We start from the raw sequence: 20,154 nt of genomic DNA, 5'->3' as shown, positions 1-20,154 counted from the left end.
AGACACTGAGGACACTGAAGACTGAAGACACTGAAGACACTGAAGACTGAAGACACTGAAGACACTGAAGACACTGAAGACACTGAGGACACTGAAGACTGAAGACACTGAAGACTGAAGACACTGAAGACACTGAAGACTGAAGACACTGAAGACACTGAAGACACTGAGGACACTGAAGATTGAAGACACTGAAGACTGAAGACACTGAAGACACTGAAGACACTGAAGACACTGAAGACTAAAGACACTGAAGACTGAAGACACTGAAGACTGAAGACACTGAAGACACTGAAGACACTGAAGACACTGAGGACACTGAAGACACTGAAGACTAAGACACTGAAGATTGAAGACACTGAAGACTGAAGACACTGAAGACACTGAAGACACTGAGGACACTGAAGATTGAAGACACTGAAGACTGAAGACACTGAAGACACTGAAGACACTGAGGACACTGAAGACTGAAGATTGAAGACACTGAAGACTGAAGACACTGAAGATACTGAAGACTGAAGACACTGAAGACACTGAAGACTGAAGACACTGAAGACACTGAAGACTGAAGACACTGAAGACACTGAGGACACTGAAGACTGAAGACACTGAAGATACTGAAGACTGAAGACACTGAAGACACTGAAGACTGAAGACACTGAAGACACTGAAGACTGAAGACACTGAAGACACTGAAGACACTGAAGACTGAAGACACTGAAGACACTGAAGACTGAAGACTGAAGACACTGAAGACACTGAAGACTGAAGACTGAAGACAATGAAGACTGAAGACACTGAAGACACTGAAGACAATGAAGACTGAAGACACTGAAGACTGAAGACACTGAAGACACTGAAGACTGAAGACACTGAAGACTGAAGACACTGAAGACTAAGACACTGAAGACTGAAGACACTGAAGACTAAGACACTGAAGACTGAAGACACTGAAGACTGAAGACACTGAAGACTTGAAGACACTGAAGACTGAAGACACTGAAGACACTGAAGACTGAAGACAATGAAGACTGAAGACACTGAAGACTAAGACACTGAAGACTGAAGACATTGAAGACTGAAGACACTGAAGACTGAAGACACTGAAGACTAAGACACTGAAGACTGAAGACATTGAAGACTGAAGACACTGAAGACTAAGACACTGAAGACTAAGACACTGAAGACTAAGAGACTGAAGACTAAGACACTGAAGACTGAAGACACTGAAGACTAAGAGACTGAAGACACTGAAGACTGAAGACAATATCTGGTGAAAATAATATAAAGCACTGAGCTGATGATGAAAAGCCTCCGCTCTGCTGTGATTGACAGGTATCAGCGTGAAGTCAAGCCCGGCTCTCCTGCTTGCAACTGGTCTGTAAATCTGCCTGAATGGGTCAAACTGGAGGAAATGGACAACCATTATATTAATAACACAAATATTACAACTATAGGTGGGTTAATGTGCTCCATTAATCCCTAAAGTTTATGAACATCCACATCCCCTAACCCCTCCCCCCCACACCCACACACACGCACACGCACACACACACACACACACACACACACTCAGCTAACCTCTGCCACTCCCACACCAGACAGACACACACACACACACACACACACACTGCTGCAGTAAAACATGATTAATGTTACGTTAAAACATCAAACAACTGGACAGACGCTTCGGGAAGCTTTGCGCATTTTAAAGAATATTTTATACAATGTAAATAAAAATAAAACATTTTTGGCTTATGTTAATTTATAGGCTATTCAACGCAGGTCAATTATTCATTAAAATACACACTGACAAAGAGAGACTGAGTGAAGAAATGAGAGATTAACGACATTATGTAAACCACTCAAACCCAGTCAGTGGGTTTTTCCAGGCGAATTGTTGTAATAGATCATAAAACAAACACGCAGAATCTCCGCGGATCTTCTGAAGACTCTTTATCTCGAGTCACGTGATCGGAGGAGTCTCAGCACGAGCGGCGCGCCCACGTACATTCACTCGAGGAGCACGAGCACGAGCAGAACTCAGCAGAACCGAACACAACTCAGCAGAACTCCGCAGACAGAGGAGAAATGTAGACACTGCAGGATCTCATCCATGTCCTGAAGCACTGCTCCTGTTTTACTGGAATCATCCGTTTAATAACCGACACACCAGCGCGCGCGAACAGGTGAGACTCACTTCAGCTCTCTTCACCTGAGACTCACTTCAACTCTACATTCACCTGAGACTCGCGGAACGGGAGATTCTGCGTCATTATTTGCGTTAGTTCTGCTGGAGAACTACATCGAGTGATCGAACTCTTAAACTGCAATGCAAAAAAAAGTTGCTGCCTTAAATTTTTTAGTACAATGAACTTGGATGTTTAAGTAATTTCAACTTAAATTACTTTAAACTGACTTAAAAAAAAAGAGTTAAATTTTGTATAACTTTTTAAAAAAGTTTAAAACTTCTTTACTTATTTTGATGAGTTAAAGTAATGTAAAAACATGTTGTCATAACTTATTGAACACATACTTTTTCACTGTGTGTGTGTGTGTGTGTGTGTGTGTAAATCACGATCATCTCATTAGAGATTCTGTTATTAATCTAGTCCGTGTGATGAAGATGTGAGGAGGAGTTCTGGGTCTGGATATATAACAGAATCCTGTGTGTTTAGTAACCATGGTGATTCCAGCTGTTTTCATTGTTGTCATGGAAGCGGATATTTTCTCACACTCATCCTTCAGAAATATTTCCATGGATTCTGTCCCTGGTGAATAAAGTAAATCCCAGAAGCCCAGACACTGTAACTCACTCGACTGGCAGTGATAGATTAAAGCGCGTTTACATGATTCACCTGTTAAACAGACGCAGTTTTAGACCTTTGACCTTTGGCACAGAAGAGTTGTTGTGCGACTTTAGTAACAGAGTTCTGAAACTGTGCAGAATTACACTAAAGTCTTCACCCTTTAACAAATATTAATTATATTCAAATAAGGATTTTTTTTTTGTGGGGGTAGTTGTGCTTTTATCTGTGATATTAATGCAATGAAACATGACAAATTGTGTGGACATAATTTTTGTCCAGACTGTCATACAAAGACATCATGAACACGTGCACAAACAGAACCAACCAAATATTAATAACTGATTACGTTTGCTTTTTTCCTTTTAGATTTTTGTTTTTATGCATTGTCTTGCGTAGTAAAATAAAACCTGTAGCTGTAGTTTGCCTTTTTTTTGCCAAATAATTTTGTCAGATAAATATCTTAACCAAGTTTAGTGTTTTGTTTTTGTCTCATATTAAAATATTTACAAAAAAATAAAACATTTTCCTCATATTTTTATGGTTTAGTCTAACTTGTAGAGTGGGCTGCGTTTAACTCGTTCCCTCGGTCTCGTTCACTCGCTGCTCGAGCGCCCACTACTGGCAGAACCATGGAAATGTGTTTGAGTAGAACCTCTCATCCCTTCATCACTTGGAACCTGATATAGAACTGACTTATTATATAGGCCTGTATATGCTTGGGCATGTTAAAAAATTTAAATATAAACAAATATTAAATATATATTTATATTTAATATAAAATATAAAAAATACACAAACAATAATGATAAAATAATAAACTTTAACTGTTAAAAAAATTATTTTATTAATTTAAAATAATTAAGCACGATCTGCGGTGACGTCACAGCCATGGTGTATTGTGGTCTATGAATCTGAAGCGTACATTGAGCAGACTCGCTCCTGTCAAAATTGAGGGGTCCACATAAACTTCCCTCGTCCACTTGACGAAGTTGAATGCGCTTGAAAATGTCGTTGGGGATTCACCCGAGGGGGAGAGCTTAGTTCGCGAGTGCATGTGTAACAGTGGAGTTAAACACTTCTCTCTTCCCAGTCTGTCAGTAACTGTTCCTGTCTCTATGAAGCCCCTCCTTCTGAGAAGCACACTGTGCTCTGATTGGTCGGCTGGAGCAGTGTGTTGTGATTGGTCAAGCGCTTTGAGTGTGTTTGGGAAATGTCCCGCCCCTTACCATTACCGCCAGTTTAACACACTACTAACTCACTCAACCAGGCCCCGCCCCTTTATTCTGCGTATGGGTTATTATAATGAGGAATATTGTGACGTGTTCGTTCCCGGCGCTTACACAGATGCACACGTGAGCGTTTGAAAGAAGGACCGGTCCGCTGATAGACGGCTGATTGTGCTTTCAAACGCTCCTGTGTGCTGATCATTGTAGCCAATCACAGACATATCCGATGAGCACGTGAACACATTGGCCAATCAGAGGGGTTTACGATCCCGCTCAATAGCGCTCAAAGCATCACATTTTAAAATTTTATTAATTTTGACAACACTGAGGGCATGTTTACACCTGGTCACTGTGATGTTGTAATAGATCATAAAAGATCGTCTCAAGAACACGTTTACTGATCAGATCTGATTTATCAAAACGATTCCATTTACACCTGGTCACATAAATGTGTTTTCGCAAAAAGTTCTTCAGTTCCCGAGCAGATTTAATGGAGTTCACGTCAGCGAAAGCAACAGATATGAGCTGCAATTTATTGATCATCAGCTAATTTCAAAATCAAAGACCGCAATAGAAGAGACCGTCAACAGCCCTGGTAAGATCATTTCGTTTCTTCACTTTTAATGAAGATGATTATGTGTTAAGCGTCTGCGAGTTACACTTTGATATGCGATAGTTTGGCTTGAAGAGTTTCTCATCATCAGCGCCGTCATATCTGGCTATAACATGACGTGTAGCCTATAACACGCTCTCACACGTTTATTTTTTAGCATTTTTGGGAGGAGTAAAATTTGCATATGTGAGATCTGTCAGATCACAGAAACGCATGAAGTGGCCAGGTGTAAACAGCCCAGACTGACACAGAGACGAACTCTAACAGCGTGTCTGACTGATGTTTCCCCCGCTCTGCTCTCAGGTGTGCTGATGGCGTGTTCTCTCGGCCCCGCTCTGCTGTCGCTGCTGCTGCTGTCGGCCGGCGCGGCCCCGGGGCCCCAGTGGCCCGTCCAGCGGGTGCCGGTGATCTGGGCTCAGCACACAGAGGACCGGGCGCCGCCTCACTTCCTGCGGGCGCCTCAGCTGGAGCTCAGCACTTCCTGCGGGCCGGCCTGCCACCGGCGAGCGGCTCCACCCAGCGACTCGGCCTTGCGGCACCGCCTGTCCTACGAGACGCTGTACTCCAGCGGCCGGCTAACCCAGACCGCCGTGGGAATCTACGGGTTCGATGCTAACAGCTTCACCCAGACGCCTGCCAGTCGCTCACGACCCAAACGCCAGATCTTCGGCCACGACGACCGCTTCAGTATCGTCGGGCAGGACTTCCTCTTAAATTACCCGTTCTCCACCGCGGTGAAGCTGTCGACCGGGTGCTCGGGGACGCTAGTGGGCGAACGACACGTGCTAACGGCGGCGCACTGCGTCCACGATGGCAAGAACTATGTGAAAGGAGCCCAGAGGCTGAGAGTCGGGTTCCTGAAACAGCAGAAAGATCCGTCGGGCAGAAACGGCACGAGCGGCAGACCGGACCGGATGAAGTTCCAGTGGATCCGGGTGAAGCGCACACACGTGCCGAAGGGCTGGATCAAGGGCACCGCTAACGACATCGGCATGGACTACGACTACGCCCTGCTGGAGCTGAAGAAGGCGCACCGGCGACGGCACATGAAGCTAGGCATCAGTCCCTCCGCCGCGCTGCTGCCCGGGAAGCGGGTCCAGTTTTCCGGCTTCGACACCGACCGGCCCGGTCAGCTGGTGTACCGCTTCTGCCAGGCTTCGGACGAGACCTACGACCTGCTGTACCAGCGCTGCGACGCTCAGCCCGGCGCTAGCGGATCCGGCGTCTACGCCCGCATGTGGAGCCGCACACGCCAGCGCTGGGAGCGCAAGGTCATCGGGATCTTCTCCGGACACCAGCGGGTGGATCTCAGCGGGTCGCCCCAGGAGTTCAACGTGGCGGTGCGGATCACGCCGCTCAAATACGCCCAGATCTGCTACTGGATCAAGGGGAACTACGTGGACTGTAGAGAAGGTTGAGGAGCGACGGCTTCGTTCACTTTATTAGCACAGAAGATTCTCTTACTTCATGCAGGAGAGTTTCAGTCCAGCAATACACAAGAACATGCTGAAGCATAACATGCTATAAGACACTGTTCTTAAAGACTTGTTACAGGCATAGTTCACCCAAAAATGAAAATTAGCCCATGATTTACTCTCCCTCAAGCCATTCTAGGTGTATATGACACTCTTCTCTCAGACGAACACAGAGTTATATTAAAAAATGTCCTGACTCTTCCAAGCTTTATAATGGCCGTTTCTGTTTTGAAGTTCATAAAAGTGCATCTATCCATGATTAAAGCGTCCACAGGCTTCGGGGGTTAATAAAGGCCTTCTGAAGTGAAGCGATGCGTTGGTGTAAGAAAAATATCAAATTTTAAACTTTATCCACTAGAATTACTAGCTTCTGGCAGACGGCCTGTAAATCATGGACTAATTTTCAGTTTTGGGTGAACTCTACCCTTTAAGCCATTCTTGTACAAAAGGAAAGTTGTGCCAAATAATCTTTCTCCATTTATGCCCATTTAAACTTAGCAAACTAATTACATTATAATATAGTCCTTTCCTTTTACCTTACCCGTCCTAACCTTACCCTCATCCCACCTCAATAGTGTCCGCAACACACTAAGCACACTGAACCTAACAATTATTATTTTTTATGCAAGTACATAAAGACACCTGATATAAAGTGTGACCATTAAAGGAAGATGTTCTGGACAGCCACTGGTGAAGGACTGGGGCAGAAAGGCACTGATGAAGCTGCCAGTTTCTGTGAACTGGTTTTCTCTACTGATGATGATGTCATGCATTGCTAATGTCCGAGAACTACTGTACGAGATCCTGCTTTTACAAGCGTGTGCTTCCCTCTAGTGGTGAGAGACAGTTCTGCAGATCTCCAAACACACACACACACACACTGTAAACCAGTGGATATTCATTCAATGACACTAATTACTTTCAGAGTTTTAATGTCCTCTGTTACAACACAATAAAAGCTTTTGCAAAAAAATAGCACCACTGAGTATGAGAAATGGCTGCTGGGAACTGCACAGACTAGACATCAGATAAACAAAACAAAAAAAGCATAACGCTTGTCGAGAACACATTTCACCTGAAAAACATAAGGAAACAGATCATGTTTTTAAGGCTTTTCTTACTTTGAAATGAAGCTAATTTCCAATCGAATTCTCTTTATTTTAACAAGAAAAAACCCCAAACATACTATCATAATGTCATGAAAATCTTCATGGTGCTAAAAAAGGCTTTATCTTCCTGATCGTTTCTTATATTGATCTTGCAGTGAAATATGAGTTTAATGATGGTGATGATCTGACACAAATGGGAACTCGAGCTGGTTTTGTCATTTATTCTGGATGTCATTGGAACTTTGAAACAAAAGCGGTTTTGTAAAATACTGCAAGCTTGACAGTGCATGGCTCCGCCCACAGCTCATGTGGCCACACCCACAACTCACCTGACCACGCCCGCTCCTGATGCCCCGCGGCCCCCTGGGATTTGGCACAGAGTTAACATGAACAGCAAATGAAGATGCTGATCGCTCAAGCTTTAAAACAGATCCTGTTGGTGCAGTTTATCTACAAAGATTGATTGAAACCAAGTGGACAAACAAGATGCTTTAAACAGATAATACTTAAAGAGTGTAAATGTCCGTCCAGCACTGGCGATGAACCGGACCGCCCCGTCCAGTCCTTCCTCGTGATTGGCCAGCATTAGCTCTTCCAGTTCTTTTTTCTTTTTTCAATCTTTGGCAGAATTCGGACATCATGTGAGACGCGGGCTACAAAACATGACGTCAGGGTACGCCATCGCGCCGTAAACGTAACGCCCGTCTTCTAGTCGTGTGTAACAGTATACAAAATAAAATATTTTATTAAATAGATACAAAGGTTGCATGAAAACAGACGGTATCAAAAGCGAGAGTCCGAGTCTCAGGGCGTCTTGACGGGCAGGCCGTGGCCCGGCGGGTACGAGTACGCCTTGCCCAGAACCAGCCGGTCCCGCAGGAGCTTGAACAGCACGTAATAGTTGCAGAAGAGGATGAGTCCGAGCGAGAGCGTGTGGTTCCAGCGCTCGGACCGCAGCAGAGAGTACAGCTGGTACAGAACCACACTCGACTCGATCCCGATCAGCAGGTTCAGGATCCGCAGCGGCTTGTGGAACAGAAACTGGACCGAGGAAAACACAACAAGCATTAATCAGCGTGAGGAACTGAAGGTCCGGTTAAACACACGATCAGAATCAGTTCATCGTCTAAACCAGTGTTTCCCAAGCTTAGATCCTGAGCTCATGACAGTGACATCAGCAGTGAACAGCCAATCACACGCCATGAAACAGACTCTGCGTGATTCACTTCTCTCTTCTGATTTGGACCTTGATCAATATGAGGTATACAAACATTTACACAGCAAGAAGAAAATATCCTGCTGTATCAGTCCAGGTGAAAGCTGTGAAGTTAGTTTATATAGCTGATAGTTTATATAGCGATACAGAGACTGGAAGGGCATGTAGTCATTTTTAAAGCTTTATCTATCGAGAGCAAATCGTATTTATTATATATTATCTGTATATATTTATATTCATTTAAACTAAATGTTTAATTGTTAAACTATATTTTAATGTTATAACTTATTATATATGGTTTATATATAATTATCATAAATAATAATGGCTAAAAGCCGAGCCACTTTCCTGGTTCCCTAAACCCAGGGTTGGCACAAGCTAAAGGGAAACACTCCTGACCAGCCTCATGATCCCGGCCTCTGAACACACGAATGAAGAAGCTCTTCAGAGACACTGGTTCATTACACACAGAGTTAGATCAGAATCCTGATGACTAACAGTGACAAACACAACAATGTTTTAACCATTTCCCCCAAACACAGCCGTTTCATTGGTCAGCTCAATCAGGTATGAGAAGTTGATTGACATGACGACCAGTGAAATAATTACAGTCGGCCGCAGGGTTTGTGCTTCACCGGTTTGGGGATAATAATAATAAATTAAAAAAATTTAGGCAAACAATTTCCTTCTTCTGAAGCGTCAGACACTTTTAGCGGCTGAAACACGAGTGCGTGCTTGAAGATTATTCAAAAACACTTTTTGTTCCACAGAAAATCCCTGACAGTGAGTGAGTGGTTTTTAACTGAGCCGCAGATCCCCAGCAGAGCTCTCACTCACGTCTCACTCACGTCATCACTCACGTCTCCACTCACGTCATCACTCGCGTCTCCACTCGCGTCATCACTCGCGTCTCCACTCACGTCATCACTCGCGTCTCCACTCACGTCATCACTCACGTCTCACTCGCGTCATCACTCGCGTCTCCACTCGCGTCATCACTCGCGTCTCCACTCACGTCATCACTCGCGTCTCCACTCACGTCATCACTCGCGTCTCCACTCGCGTCATCACTCGCGTCTCCACTCACGTCATCACTCGCGTCATCACTCACGTCTCACTCGCGTCTCACTCGCGTCTCCACTCACGTCATCATTCAAGTCTCACTCGCCTCTCCTCACGCCTCTCCTCATCACTCGCGTCTCCACTCGCGTCATCACTCGCGTCTCCACTCACGTCATCACTCGCGTCATCACTCACGTCTCACTCACGTCTCACTCGCGTCTCACTCGCGTCTCCACTCACGTCATCATTCAAGTCTCACTCGCCTCTCCTCATCACTCGCGTCTCCACTCACGTCATCACTCGCGTCTCCACTCACGTCATCACTCGCGTCTCCACTCACGTCATCACTCGCGTCATCACTCGCGTCATCATTCAAGTCTCACTCGCCTCTCCTCACGCCTCTCCTCATCACTCACGTCTCACTCACGTCTCCACTCAAGTCATCACTCACGTCTCCACTCACGTCATCACTCGCGTCTCCACTCACGTCATCACTCGCGTCTCCACTCACGTCATCATTCGCGTCTTCACTCACGTCATCATTCAAGTCTCACTCGCCTCTCCTCACGCCTCTCCTCATCACTCACATCATCACTCACGTCTCCACTCAAGTCTCCACTCAAGTCTCACTCGCGTCATCCCTCGTGTCATCCCTAGCGTCTCACTCGCGTCATCACTCGCGTCATCACTCGCGTCTCACTCGCGTCTCACTCGCGTCTCCACTCACGTCATCATTCGCGTCTCCACTCACGTCATCATTCGCGTCTCCACTCACGTCATCATTCGCGTCTCCACTCACGTCATCACTCACGTCTCACTCGCGTCATCACTCGCGTCATCATTCAAGTCTCACTCGCCTCTCCTCACGCCTCTCCTCATCACTCACGTCATCACTCACGTCTCCACTCAAGTCTCACTCGCGTCTCCCTCGCGTCATCCCTCGCGTCATCCCTCGCGTCTCACTCGCGTCATCCCTCAAGTCTCACTCGCGTCTCCACTCACGTCATCACTCACGTCTCCACTCACGTCATCACTCGCGTCTCCCTCGCGTCATCACTCACGTCTCACTCGCGTCTCACTCGCGTCTCCACTCACGTCATCATTCAAGTCTCACTCGCCTCTCCTCACGCCTCTCCTCATCACTCACGTCTCACTCACGTCATCACTCACGTCTCCACTCAAGTCTCACTCGCGTCTCCCTCGCGTCATCCCTCGCGTCTCACTCGCGTCATCCCTCAAGTCTCACTCGCGTCATCACTCGCGCCTCCACTCAAGTCTCACTCGCGTCATAACTCGCGTCTCACTCGCGTCATCACTCACGTCTCACTCGCGTCTCCACTCGCGTCTCCACTCAAGTCTCACTCGCGTCATCCCTCAAGTCTCACTCGCGTCATCACTCGCGTCTCACTCGCGTCATCACTCGCGTCTCACTCGCGTCATCACTCGCGTCTCACTCGCGTCATCACTCGCGTCTCACTCGCGTCATCACTCGCGTCTCACTCGCGTCATCCCTCAAGTCTCACTCGCGTCATCACTCGCGTCTCCACTCAAGTCTCACTCGCGTATCACTCAAGTCTCACTCGCGTATCACTCGCGTCTCACTCGCGTCATCACTCGCGTCTCCACTCGCGTCTCCACTCAAGTCTCACTCGCGTCTCCACTCAAGTCTCACTCGCGTCATCACTCAAGTCTCACTCGCCTCTCCTCATCACTCACGTCTCACTCGCGTCATCCCTCTCCTCATCACTCGCGTCTCAATCATGTCATCACTCGTGTCATGTCATCACTCAAGTCTCACTCACGTCTCCTCATCACTCGTCTCACGTCTCATTCGCGTCTCATCACTCACGTCTCACTCTCGTCTCACTCACGCCATGTCATCACTCGCGCCATAACTCGTGTCATCACTCACGTCTCACTCACGTCTCGTCATCACTCACGTCTCACTCGCGTCTCCTCATCACTCACGTCTCACTCATGTCAGGTGTCATCACTCACGTCTCACTCGCGTCATGTCATCACTCACGTCTCACTCATGTCATGTCATGACTCACGTCTCACTCGCGTCATGTCATCACTTACGTCTCGTCATCACTCACATCTTACTCGTCATGTCTCGTCATCACTCACTCGCGTCATGTCATCACTCACGTCTCTCTCGCGTCTCGTCATCACTCACGTCTCACTCGCGTCATGTCATCACTCACGTCTCTCTCGCGTCTCGTCATCACTCACGTCTCACTCATGTCTCCTCATCACTCACGTCTCACTCGCGTCATGTCATCACTCACGTCTCTCTCGCGTCTCCTCATCACTCACGTCTCACTCGCGTCATCACTCGCGTCTCACTCGCGTCATCACTCGCGTCTCACTCGCGTCATCACTCGCGTCTCACTCGCGTCATCACTCGCGTCTCACTCGCGTCATCACTCGCGTCTCACTCGCGTCATCCCTCAAGTCTCACTCGCGTCATCACTCGCGTCTCCACTCAAGTCTCACTCGCGTATCACTCAAGTCTCACTCGCGTATCACTCGCGTCTCACTCGCGTCATCACTCGCGTCTCCACTCGCGTCTCCACTCGCGTCTCCACTCAAGTCTCACTCGCGTCATCACTCAAGTCTCACTCGCCTCTCCTCATCACTCACGTCTCACTCGCGTCATCCCTCTCCTCATCACTCGCGTCTCAATCATGTCATCACTCGTGTCATGTCATCACTCAAGTCTCACTCACGTCTCCTCATCACTCGTCTCACGTCTCATTCGCGTCTCATCACTCACGTCTCACTCTCGTCTCACTCACGCCATGTCATCACTCGCGCCATAACTCGTGTCATCACTCACGTCTCACTCACGTCTCGTCATCACTCACGTCTCACTCGCGTCTCCTCATCACTCACGTCTCACTCATGTCAGGTGTCATCACTCACGTCTCACTCGCGTCATGTCATCACTCACGTCTCACTCATGTCATGTCATGACTCACGTCTCACTCGCGTCATGTCATCACTTACGTCTCGTCATCACTCACATCTTACTCGTCATGTCTCGTCATCACTCACTCGCGTCATGTCATCACTCACGTCTCTCTCGCGTCTCGTCATCACTCACGTCTCACTCGCGTCATGTCATCACTCACGTCTCTCTCGCGTCTCGTCATCACTCACGTCTCACTCATGTCTCCTCATCACTCACGTCTCACTCGCGTCATGTCATCACTCACGTCTCTCTCGCGTCTCCTCATCACTCACGTCTCACTCGCGTCATGTCATCACTCAGTCTCTCTCGCGTCTCCTCATCACTCACGTCTCACTCGCGTCATGTCATCACTCACGTCTCACTCATGTCTCCTCATCACTCACGTCTCACTCGCGTCATGTCATCACTCACATCTCACTCACGTCTCCTCATCACTTACGTCTCACTCGCGTCATGTCATCACTCACGTCTCGTCATCACGTCTCACTCACGTCTCACTCGCGTCTCACTCGCGTCTCCACTCACGTCATCATTCGCGTCTCCACTCACGTCATCATTCGCGTCTCCACTCACGTCATCATTCGCGTCTCCACTCACGTCATCACTCACGTCTCACTCGCGTCATCACTCGCGTCATCATTCAAGTCTCACTCGCCTCTCCTCACGCCTCTCCTCATCACTCACGTCATCACTCACGTCTCCACTCAAGTCTCCACTCAAGTCTCACTCGCGTCATCCCTCGTGTCATCCCTCGTGTCATCCCTCGCGTCTCACTCGCGTCATCACTCGCGTCTCACTCGCGTCATCACTCGCGTCTCCACTCACGTCATCACTCGCGTCTCACTCGCGTCATCACTCGCGTCATCATTCAAGTCTCACTCGCCTCTCCTCACGCCTCTCCTCATCACTCACGTCATCACTCACGTCTCCCTCGCGTCATCCCTCGCGTCATCCCTCGCGTCATCCCTCAAGTCTCACTCGCGTCATCACTCGCGTCTCCACTCACGTCATCACTCACGTCTCCACTCACGTCATCACTCGCGTCTCCCTCGCGTCATCACTCACGTCTCACTCGCGTCTCACTCGCGTCTCCACTCACGTCATCATTCAAGTCTCACTCGCCTCTCCTCACGCCTCTCCTCATCACTCACGTCTCACTCACGTCATCACTCACGTCTCCACTCAAGTCTCACTCGCGTCTCCCTCGCGTCATCCCTCGCGTCATCCCTCGCGTCTCACTCGCGTCATCCCTCAAGTCTCACTCGCGTCATCACTCGCGTCTCCACTCAAGTCTCACTCGCGTCATAACTCGCGTCTCACTCGCGTCATCACTCACGTCTCACTCGCGTCTCCACTCGCGTCTCCACTCAAGTCTCACTCGCGTCATCACTCGCGTCTCACTCGCGTCATCACTCGAGTCTCACTCGCGTCATCACTCGCGTCTCACTCGCGTCATCCCTCAAGTCTCACTCGCGTCATCACTCGCGTCTCACTCGCGTCATCCCTCAAGTCTCACTCGCGTCATCACTCGCGTCTCCACTCAAGTCTCACTCGCGTATCACTCAAGTCTCACTCGCGTATCACTCGCGTCTCACTCGCGTCATCACTCGCGTCTCCACTCGCGTCTCCACTCAAGTCTCACTCGCGTCTCCACTCAAGTCTCACTCGCGTCTCCACTCAAGTCTCACTCGCCTCTCCTCATCACTCACGTCTCACTCGCGTCATCCCTCTCCTCATCACTCGCGTCTCAATCATGTCATCACTCGTGTCATGTCATCACTCAAGTCTCACTCACGTCTCCTCATCACTCGTCTCACGTCTCATTCGCGTCTCATCACTCACGTCTCACTCTCGTCTCACTCACGCCATGTCATCACTCGCGCCATAACTCGTGTCATCACTCACGTCTCTCTCGCGTCTCCTCATCACTCACGTCTCACTCGCGTCATCACTCGCGTCTCACTCGCGTCATCCCTCGCGTCATCCCTCAAGTCTCACTCGCGTCATCACTCGCGTCTCCACTCACGTCATCACTCACGTCTCCACTCACGTCATCACTCGCGTCTCCCTCGCGTCATCACTCACGTCTCACTCGCGTCTCACTCGCGTCTCCACTCACGTCATCATTCAAGTCTCACTCGCCTCTCCTCACGCCTCTCCTCATCACTCACGTCTCACTCACGTCATCACTCACGTCTCCACTCAAGTCTCACTCGCGTCTCCCTCGCGTCATCCCTCGCGTCATCCCTCGCGTCTCCCTCGCGTCATCCCTCGCGTCATCCCTCGCGTCTCACTCGCGTCATCCCTCAAGTCTCACTCGCGTCATCACTCGCGTCTCCACTCAAGTCTCACTCGCGTCATAACTCGCGTCTCACTCGCGTCATCACTCACGTCTCACTCGCGTCTCCACTCGCGTCTCCACTCAAGTCTCACTCGCGTCATCACTCGCGTCTCACTCGCGTCATCACTCGCGTCTCACTCGCGTCATCACTCGCGTCTCACTCGCGTCATCACTCGCGTCTCACTCGCGTCATCCCTCAAGTCTCACTCGCGTCATCACTCGCGTCTCCACTCAAGTCTCACTCGCGTATCACTCAAGTCTCACTCGCGTATCACTCGCGTCTCCACTCAAGTCTCACTCGCGTCTCCACTCAAGTCTCACTCGCCTCTCCTCATCACTCACGTCTCACTCGCGTCATCCCTCTCCTCATCACTCGCGTCTCAATCATGTCATCACTCGTGTCATGTCATCACTCAAGTCTCACTCACGTCTCCTCATCACTCGTCTCACGTCTCATTCGCGTCTCATCACTCACGTCTCACTCTCGTCTCACTCACGCCATGTCATCACTCGCGCCATAACTCGTGTCATCACTCACGTCTCTCTCGCGTCTCCTCATCACTCACGTCTCACTCGCGTCATCACTCGCGTCTCACTCGCGTCATCACTCGCGTCTCACTCGCGTCATCACTCGCGTCTCACTCGCGTCATCACTCGCGTCTCACTCGCGTCATCACTCGCGTCTCACTCGCGTCATCCCTCAAGTCTCACTCGCGTCATCACTCGCGTCTCCACTCAAGTCTCACTCGCGTATCACTCAAGTCTCACTCGCGTATCACTCGCGTCTCACTCGCTTCATCACTCGCGTCTCCACTCGCGTCTCCACTCGCGTCTCCACTCGCGTCTCCACTCGCGTCTCCACTCAAGTCTCACTCGCGTCTCCACTCAAGTCTCACTCGCGTCATCCCTCTCCTCATCACTCACGTCTCACTCGCGTCATCCCTCTCCTCATCACTCGCGTCTCAATCATGTCATCACTCGTGTCATGTCATCACTCAAGTCTCACTCACGTCTCCTCATCACTCGTCTCACGTCTCATTCGCGTCTCATCACTCACGTCTCACTCTCGTCTCACTCACGCCATGTCATCACTCGCGCCATAACTCGTGTCATCACTCACGTCTCACTCACGTCTCGTCATCACTCACGTCTCACTCGCGTCATGTCATCACTCACGTCTCACTCGCGTCATGTCATCACTCACGTCTCACTCATGTCATGTCATGACTCACGTCTCACTCGCGTCATGTCATCACTTACGTCTCGTCATCACTCACATCTTACTCGTCATGTCTCGTCATCACTCACTCGCGTCATGTCATCACTCACGTCTCTCTCGCGTCTCGTCATCACTCACGTCTCACTCGCGTCATGTCATCACTCACGTCTCTCTCGCGTCTCGTCATCACTCACGTCTCACTCATGTCTCCTCATCACTCACGTCTCACTCGCGTCATGTCATCACTCACGTCTCTCTCGCGTCTCCTCATCACTCACGTCTCACTCGCGTCATGTCATCACTCAGTCTCTCTCGCGTCTCCTCATCACTCACGTCTCACTCGCGTCATGTCATCACTCACGTCTCACTCATGTCTCCTCATCACTCACGTCTCACTCGCGTCATGTCATCACTCACATCTCACTCACGTCTCCTCATCACTTACGTCTCACTCGCGTCATGTCATCACTCACGTCTCGTCATCACTCACGTCTCACTTGCGTCAGGTGTCAACACTCACATCTCACTCGCGTCATGTCATCACTCACGTCATCACTCACGTCTCACTCGCGTCATGTCATCACTCACGTCTCGTCATCACTCACGTCTCACTCGCGTCAGGTGTCAACACTCACGTCTCACTCGCGTCAGGTGTCAACACTCACGTCTCACTCGCGTCATGTCATCACTCACGTCTCGTCATCACTCACGTCTCACTCGCGTCATGTCATCACTCACGTCTCGTCATCACTCACGTCATCACTCGCGTCATGTCATCACTCACGTCTCGTCATCACTCACGTCTCACTCGCGTCAGGTGTCAACACTCACGTCTCACTCGCGTCAGGTGTCAACACTCACGTCTCACTCGCGTCAGGTGTCAACACTCACGTCTCACTCGCGTCAGGTGTCAACACTCACGTCTCACTCGCGTCATGTCATCACTCACGTCTCACTCGCGTCAGGTGTCAACACTCACGTCTCACTCGCGTCATGTCATCACTCACGTCTCACTCGCGTCAGGTGTCTCCACTCACGTCTCACTCGCGTCTCCACTCAAGTCTCACTCGCGTCATCCCTCTCCTCATCACTCACGTCTCACTCGCGTCATCCCTCTCCTCATCACTCGCGTCTCAATCATGTCATCACTCGTGTCATGTCATCACTCAAGTCTCACTCACGTCTCCTCATCACTCGTCTCACGTCTCATTCGCGTCTCATCACTCACGTCTCACTCTCGTCTCACTCACGCCATGTCATCACTCGCGCCATAACTCGTGTCATCACTCACGTCTCACTCACGTCTCGTCATCACTCACGTCTCACTCGCGTCATGTCATCACTCACGTCTCACTCGCGTCATGTCATCACTCACGTCTCACTCATGTCATGTCATGACTCACGTCTCACTCGCGTCATGTCATCACTTACGTCTCGTCATCACTCACATCTTACTCGTCATGTCTCGTCATCACTCACTCGCGTCATGTCATCACTCACGTCTCTCTCGCGTCTCGTCATCACTCACGTCTCACTCGCGTCATGTCATCACTCACGTCTCTCTCGCGTCTCGTCATCACTCACGTCTCACTCATGTCTCCTCATCACTCACGTCTCACTCGCGTCATGTCATCACTCACGTCTCTCTCGCGTCTCCTCATCACTCACGTCTCACTCGCGTCATGTCATCACTCAGTCTCTCTCGCGTCTCCTCATCACTCACGTCTCACTCGCGTCATGTCATCACTCACGTCTCACTCATGTCTCCTCATCACTCACGTCTCACTCGCGTCATGTCATCACTCACATCTCACTCACGTCTCCTCATCACTTACGTCTCACTCGCGTCATGTCATCACTCACGTCTCGTCATCACTCACGTCTCACTTGCGTCAGGTGTCAACACTCACATCTCACTCGCGTCATGTCATCACTCACGTCATCACTCACGTCTCACTCGCGTCATGTCATCACTCACGTCTCGTCATCACTCACGTCTCACTCGCGTCAGGTGTCAACACTCACGTCTCACTCGCGTCAGGTGTCAACACTCACGTCTCACTCGCGTCATGTCATCACTCACGTCTCGTCATCACTCACGTCTCACTCGCGTCATGTCATCACTCACGTCTCGTCATCACTCACGTCATCACTCGCGTCATGTCATCACTCACGTCTCGTCATCACTCACGTCTCACTCGCGTCAGGTGTCAACACTCACGTCTCACTCGCGTCAGGTGTCAACACTCACGTCTCACTCGCGTCAGGTGTCAACACTCACGTCTCACTCGCGTCAGGTGTCAACACTCACGTCTCACTCGCGTCATGTCATCACTCACGTCTCACTCGCGTCAGGTGTCAACACTCACGTCTCACTCGCGTCATGTCATCACTCACGTCTCACTCGCGTCAGGTGTCAACACTCACGTCTCACTCGCGTCAGGTGTCAACACTCACGTCTCACTCGCGTCATGTCATCACTCACGTCTCACTCGCGTCATGTCATCACTCACGTCTCACTCGCGTCATGTCATCACTCACGTCTCGTCATCACTCACGTCATCACTCACGTCTCACTCGCGTCATGTCATCACTCACGTCTCACTCGCGTCAGGTGTCAACACTCACGTCTCACTCGCGTCAGGTGTCAACACTCACGTCTCACTCGCGTCATGTCATCACTCACGTCTCACTCGCGTCAGGTGTCAACACTCACGTCTCACTCGCGTCATGTCATCACTCACGTCTCACTCGCGTCAGGTGTCAACACTCACGTCTCACTCGCGTCAGGTGTCAACACTCACGTCTCACTCGCGTCATGTCATCACTCACGTCTCGTCATCACTCACGTCATCACTCACGTCTCACTCGCGTCATGTCATCACTCACGTCTCGTCATCACTCACGTCTCACTCGCGTCAGGTGTCAACACTCACGTCTCACTCGCGTCAGGTGTCAACACTCACGTCTCACTCGCGTCATGTCATCACTCACGTCTCACTCGCGTCAGGTGTCAACACTCACGTCTCACTCGCGTCATGTCATCACTCACGTCTCACTCGCGTCAGGTGTCAACACTCACGTCTCACTCGCGTCATGTCATCACTCACGTCTCACTCGCGTCAGGTGTCAACACTCACGTCTCACTCACGTCTCACTCACGTCTCACTCACGTCTCACTCACGTCTCACTCACGTCTCACTCACGTCTCACTCACGTCTCACTCACGTCTCACTCACTCATGTCATCATCAGTAAAGGTGAGGAGTGACAGATACTCACATAAAACCTGGCGTGCGAGACGTCGGAGGGCAAGGCCACGTTACACGGCCCGACGGCCTTATAGAGGCAGCGACTGTGCCGAACAAGAACTCCCTGTGGCCAGATGGTGCTGTCAGACCAGCTATACACACACACACACACACACACACACACACACACACACGTCAAGTCATCTTCATTTATACAGCGCTTTAACAACATAGATTGTTTCACAGCAGCAACAACAGGAGATTACAGTAACAGAGATTGTTCAGGCTTTACAGCAGATCTAGAATAAAGTTATTGTCCAGATAAAATTAGTTTTGATTGATTCACTTCCGTTGCAAAGATCATTAGTTATTAACTTAGGGGCCGCGAACACACACCGTTCTAAGATGTGTCTTAGATGTTCTGAGATGTGTGTGTGTGCGAGCGCTCACAGGTGCTGCGGGGCGTTGCTGCCGGAGCCGGGTTCGAGCCTCTGCCATCGGCCCAGGTGCGCGGCGGAGCGGTGCAGGAGGTCACAGTACCGGGGCGGCAGCAACTGGCTCATCAGCATCACGAAGGCGTTGATCCACACCATGATCAGGTGCTCGCAGGACCAGCGCATGTCGTAGTACTGCGTACTCTGGAAAACAGCACAAGCGTCACATGGAGACCGGCGACTGTTTAACACGCTGACACTAACATCTGCGCCTCACAGTTCAGCCCCTTACAAGCACACACACATAAACATCAGCTGTGTGACACTACATAGTTCAGGCAAAAATGAAAACTCTGTCATCATTAGTTATGCTGCAATACAAAGTTTAACTTAATATGTACACAACTAAAATTTGGCATAAA

General features: G+C 49.9%; 2 protein-coding genes across 2 annotated transcripts in view; one reads left to right on the top strand and one right to left on the bottom strand.

The window, feature by feature from the left end:
- The first annotated feature begins 1,599 nt into the window (after window positions 1–1,599).
- On the top strand, window positions 1,600–7,085 carry LOC311074422 (serine protease 23-like). Its single transcript, XM_084101014.1, has 2 exons — window positions 1,600–2,189; window positions 4,953–7,085. The coding sequence occupies exon 2, from the start codon at window positions 4,961–4,963 to the stop codon at window positions 6,065–6,067; it is 1,107 nt and encodes a 368-aa protein (XP_083957140.1). The 5' UTR covers window positions 1,600–2,189; window positions 4,953–4,960; the 3' UTR covers window positions 6,068–7,085.
- tmem39a (transmembrane protein 39A) overlaps window positions 7,040–20,154 on the bottom strand; it is a 22,661-nt gene continuing 9,546 nt past the window's right edge. Inside the window, exons 7-9 of the mRNA XM_084100999.1 lie at window positions 19,749–19,936; window positions 19,330–19,450; window positions 7,040–8,274 (exon numbers count right to left, since the gene is read on the bottom strand). Coding sequence (XP_083957125.1) covers window positions 8,038–8,274; window positions 19,330–19,450; window positions 19,749–19,936 — 546 coding nt within the window. The 3' untranslated portion in view covers window positions 7,040–8,037. The remainder of the gene's footprint in view (window positions 8,275–19,329; window positions 19,451–19,748; window positions 19,937–20,154) is intronic.

This window comes from Abramis brama (assembly GCF_963993115.1).
Source record: "Abramis brama genome assembly, chromosome: 2".
Taxonomy (NCBI): domain Eukaryota; kingdom Metazoa; phylum Chordata; class Actinopteri; order Cypriniformes; family Leuciscidae; genus Abramis; species Abramis brama.
Note: the sequence above shows the minus strand (reverse complement) of the source record. Positions and strands in the feature narration are given on the sequence as shown.